A 5,174-nucleotide genomic window follows, 5' to 3' on the forward strand; every position below is an offset into this window, starting at 1 on the left:
AGAGCTGGCTATAAGAGTCAGACAGAGGGGCAGTGCCAAAGCAGCAGCCGTGTGGCCCAGGGCCCGAGGTGACGCTTCAACCCCTCCAGCTAAGCTCAGGCCTGGCCTCCAAGGCAGGGCAGGGAGAAAGACACAGAGGCGAGGCCAGGGTACTGTCCAGGTGGCAACTACTCAGGTGGCCGCAGAGTCCCGAGTAAGGAGGCCGCTCCCAGCCTGTGCTCTTTAGACTGAGGGGTCCCCGGAAAGGCTCACCCCCAAGGCCTGGCAGGTGTTAGAGGGGACACAGGGCTTAGGATTTAGAGACCTGGACATCCTGATGAGGTCCCTTTCAGCAGGGGCTATAGGACAGGCCCCTTATCTACAAGGGTAGAAATATCTCTAGGGACCTGGTCCCCGGTGCAAACTCAAAAACAAAGGCTGCTGTTCAGAAGGCAGCTGGTGCCTGTCCCAGCGGGAAGGATGGCTCAGCCCGAGAACCCCCTCCCTGGACGGTGCTGCTTCCTGGCCACCATGCAGTGCAGACATGCGTGTGGCAGGATTGTCCTTGTGTCCTTAAGAGAGTCCCATCAACAGAAACAGCAGAGGACACTCGTCCTGAGCAAATGTGCAAAAACCAGAGCATCCTACCTTGGAAACCCCCCCGGCTGTCCCCGTGACTACGTGTCCCAGTGAGGAGGGGACAACTCTCCACAGAGGGGCTGTTAAAACTGCATAAGGTCTTGACGTGAAATCTTCATGGCAACCCCACTTCCTTTATTCACATAGCCGAGTCCATTTCCAGAAGAAGAAAAAGGAAAAGGTGGCCACCCAAGGTGAAACATATGTTAAACTTGCAAATAAATACAAAAAAGTGCCAGTCTGCAAGATGGGGTTTTTTTGTTTGTTTGTTTTTTGTTTTCGGCTTTCTATTCAATGAGAAAGATGGTAATTTTTTTTTTTTTTTTTTTTGGAAACTTACATTGCCAATGTGCTTGCTCGGCCTGCAGGGGGCAGTGGCGGCAGCGTGGGAGGCTGTCGCCCTCCCATCCGTCCGCACACTGCCTGAGGTCTGTGGCTCACCCACGGCCCGTGTGGCCCTTTGGGGCTATTTTCTGCACCCAGTCCCCCGGCTGGGACAGACCCTCTGCTTGGAGATGCCGTGACACCCCCCTGCCGTCCCTTATCTGTGACACGCTGAAAAGGGAGCGAGGCGCCTTGGAGAAATAAAACACAATAGCACAAACTCTCAGGAGTGAAGACCTGTCCTCATGCTGGGTATGGGTTTTATTCCAGAAGTCACCAGGCTCCAGACCTTAGGTGTCAGCCAGAGCCTTGCCCGGAGGTCTCCGCCAAAACCTTGTCCAGAGCAGAAAAGCAGAGAGGGGTAGGCAGGACTCCAGAGTGTGGAAACTCATCCCCCACGGTGTCCGGGGGCCCATGGGCGAGGCTTCAAAAGGTGCATTCTGGAAACACATCGCAGGATGCGTTACAGGGAGAAGGTCTCCTCTCCACCCCAGCTGCCCAGTTTCTCAAGGCCAAGTTAGGCTCCAAGGTCAGCGCCGTATGCTGCATTCTCCCCCAAGTCACTGGGAAGGGGCTGAGTCCCCCACCTCGCGCCCCACAAGGCCCAAGGAGGGGGGCAGGTAGTGAATGAGACGGATCTCTCACAGGGCCGCCCGGTCCCCCCTCTGAATTATCCTGGGACAAAGGTCAGGAGTGGCCCTTTGGGTGCTGGTTCCAGGGAGCTGTCCTCTTTAGAAGGTGAGCTGGCACTTGGGCTGCCAGATGGCTTGTGGCGACCTCCACGCCCAGGATGTGTGAGGTGGGGCCGATGGAGCCAGGGCAGCAACCGCCTGTGTGCACACCAGCTGTTGCCGACAGCGGGTTCCCTGGGGTGGTTGCCTTGCCCCCAGCCGTGCTGAGGGTGGGGGGAGGGACAGGGAGGACCGCACGTGTGGTGGGGTGTGGCGAGGCATCAGGACGCCATGCCCAGCGCTGCCACCTGTCTGCTGCCTGCACGTCACAAATGGAGGCGCTTTGTTTGCTGGCCACTGCCTGGCCTGGCGAGGGGACCCCTCTTCCATTTCCCTCCAGGATGGTTTTTAAACTAGTTCTCACTTCCTGTTGTCTTGACTTTGACACCTTTCCCGAAACAATTGCTTTTGTATTTTGCATGAATGGCTCTGCAACAGGACAGCAGGGAGCAGCCACGGGCGGGCAGCCGGCTGCCCTGAGCACGAAGCCACCGGCCGAGGACCCGGCCAACGAACAACAGCCAGGCACCGACTGTCCGGCCCAGGGCCTGGGGCGGGCACGTGGGGCCGGCTTACCTGTGTCCTGCAGAGGCTTGAAGCACCAGGGCACCTCAGGGATGCTCGAGTCGAAGCAGCAGCCCCTGCTGTTGCACTGCTCGGGGGTGACCTCGGGGTAACCGCAGTCCACCCGGTCGCCGGCCGGGATGGCGCACTGGCTCGCCGCTGCCACGGACAAAGCCCAGTCAGCTGCCAGCACCCTGCTGGCTCGGCGTTGGTCTGCTGGCACCCTTTTGCAAGCCTGCACCCACCCCTCCCCACCTCCAGAGTTCAAAGGCTATGACACCCTCCCCCCGCCCCCGCCCAACATCTTCTTGAGGCGAACCCTCTTTCCATGTAAATATTTAAGAAGGAAAGTTCTGTGGGAGACCTGGCCATCCCCCTGGGTGCGTCCTGCACCCTGTCAGGAAGTCAGGGCCTGTGTTCCCTGAGGCTGGCAGCGGCCCAGGGCACCCGGGGTCTCTGGAATCCGGACACAAGATTCCCTTCCACTGTTTTATCTACAGAAACTGCCCGTCCCCGTTTTAAATAAAAAGTACAACAGGATATATAGATTCAGTAGAGAAAGTCACAATCACGCTGAGCTTTCTTTTCTGCCTCTCCCTGCCCCCCGGGTGTTGGGCTTGTCACTCCCTCCTGGGACAGCCTTTGGTCCCAGTGTTCACTCTCCAAGCAAGCCTGTGTGTCTAAAGTTAGCAGAAGTCCACTCGCCTCATCACCTAACTGGAGTTCTGCCTGAGGAAAGAGAAAGCGCCTAAGTCCCCTTCTATGGCTGCCAGCCTGCAATTCCTTAACCCTGCGGCTCCCACACGCTGGGATCTGCTGGGAATCTTTAAACTCCGCCCAGGCCCCACGCCAAGCCTCAGACGCTCTGACGTCATCATCGGCGCATCCTGGGCTCCGGAGAGGCTAACGGGAGCCCAGTTTGGGAACCGCTGCCTCTGACACGGCTCAGCAGGTAACCTGACAAAAGCCCCGCCCTCATTTCTTCAAACCCTTGGGTTAATGAAACTGCATCCCCGCACCTGGAGTTGCCACACGAGGGCTGAGCAATCCAGAATTGTCCTGGAGGTCGTCCCTGTCATTTGTCTTTCCTTTTTGTTTCTAGCAAAGAAGGTGATGGGCAGTGGGACGGGGCACTAGCTGCGGGCCGGGCAGCCCTGCTTCCGACCCCAAGGGCCACACTGAGGGGGAGGGTGACCTTGGGACAGTGACTAACTTTCTGAGCCGCAGTTCTCTTGTCTAAGGCGAGGCAGCAGGACCCAGTGTGTGGGGCTACTGAGCGTTTGGTAAGTGGCAGTTATGAAGTTAATGTGGGGGCTTGTTATCTTCTGTAAGCCCACAGAAAGCCCCCCAGCCTGGAACCTGCGTGTCCCTTCCCCTCGTCCTGGGCCCCTTGCTGCCGCCAGCGGCCCCCCATGTCTCTGTGGAGGGAGAGAAGTGCGGGGAGTACTCACACAGGCCCACGTACTGCCCGGACGTGCCGGAGGACGCCAAGATCAGGGCTGCCGCCAGCAGCCAGAGCGCTCTGGCCTCCATGGTCACGGACGGGCACTGGGGACCCGGCCGCTCAGAGGACATGCCGCGGCGGCCGGGAAGGCTCCTTTATACCACTGTGTTTGCACAGGCGCCCGGAGTCTGTTTGTTTGGGGATGGCCCTTCCCTGCTCGCCGGCCCCACCCGCCCGTCCCAGGGCCTGAGTGTAAAGCCCCCAGAGGCTCGGCTCCCTGAAGCAGACAGGGGGCGCTGGCCCCACCGACCCCACCGACCCCACCGACCCCACCGGTGACGTCGAAGGTAACACTCCTCCGTTAGGGGCAGGGCCGTGTCCTCCCCACATCAGCCTGCCCAGGAGGAAAGAACAAAGGCTCCACACGGGGCTGGACATTAGTATCAACAAGCCAGGCCGGGGGAGTCCAGAAGGTCCCCTCTGCCAAGACTAGAGCCCCTTAGCCCCAGGTCGGCCCTGGGTCTTGAGGGGACCAGCAGCAAACCCGGCTCGGGCGCCACGCCTGGGACTTCATGTCTCTCTCACAGCTCCTGCAGGGGCGCATGCCTTTCCTTTTTTTTGCTTTTTTCCAGACCAAAAAAAAAATTATTAACTCATTTAATAAATGTGTTAAGTAAACTAGTTCAATACATGTTAATAAACACATAATACGTGCAGTTGGATTTTAAAATCAGACAGTACAAAAGACCCCCTGCCATCTAGCGGTGTCCAGATTGAATACTTTCTTAGGTATTTTTCCAGAAACATCCTCTCTAGATCTAAGCACTTTTTTTTAACACAAATGGGAGCTTACTATACACCTTCGCCCAGCTTGCATTTTCTGTAAGTGAAGGCTCTATCTGGGAAATTATTTTATAACAGCATATCTAAATGAATTGGAAATATTTATACCCATTTTCCAGAGGAACAAACTAAGGCTCAGAACCTAAGGTGGCTGTTCAAGGTCACTGTAGCAGACCTGGGGGAGCTGAGGTTCAGCCCACCTCTGTAGGACCCCAGAGTCTCAGCTGTCCATCCAAGCCCCTCCTCCCGGGCAGGTAACAAACAGGTGGGAGCAGGAGAGTACAGGGCTCTATTATGGATACGTCCCCCCATCTCTTTTCTGCCTGCGGCATTTTACCTAACCGTTCAGCGCCAGTGTTACCAGGAGCCTGGGGTGGGTTTTGCATATCATCCCAGAAGCAGGTGCGCCTGGCCGGCCACACTTACCCCCCTGGGTTGGGGGACGGTGTTGAGGGGAACCGACCACCCAAGGTGAGTCCACAGGGCTGTTCTTCACCACGTAACTAAAGGGGATGACAACCGCGTCCCCCCTTCCAACCCCCCGGGCCCAGCCCCTGTACTCAGTAAGCCTTCGATGAATGGATTTGAGG

General features: G+C 57.5%; 1 protein-coding gene across 1 annotated transcript; it reads right to left on the bottom strand.

The window, feature by feature from the left end:
• Nucleotides 1-1,251: 1,251 nt before the first annotated feature.
• On the bottom strand, nt 1,252-3,893 carry TFF3 (trefoil factor 3). The gene is made up of 3 exons (XM_054576194.1): nt 3,749-3,893; nt 2,310-2,456; nt 1,252-1,442 (listed from the first exon to the last, which is right to left on the bottom strand). The coding sequence occupies exons 1-3, from the start codon at nt 3,870-3,872 to the stop codon at nt 1,429-1,431; spliced, it is 285 nt and encodes a 94-aa protein (XP_054432169.1). The 5' UTR covers nt 3,873-3,893; the 3' UTR covers nt 1,252-1,428.
• Between the last annotated feature and the right edge of the window lie 1,281 nt (nt 3,894-5,174).

Source organism: Pteronotus mesoamericanus, unplaced genomic scaffold (assembly GCF_021234165.1).
Source record: "Pteronotus mesoamericanus isolate MK-2021 breed Mesoamerican mustached bat unplaced genomic scaffold, CSHL_Meso_final contig_116, whole genome shotgun sequence".
Classification (NCBI taxonomy): Eukaryota; Metazoa; Chordata; class Mammalia; order Chiroptera; family Mormoopidae; genus Pteronotus; species Pteronotus mesoamericanus.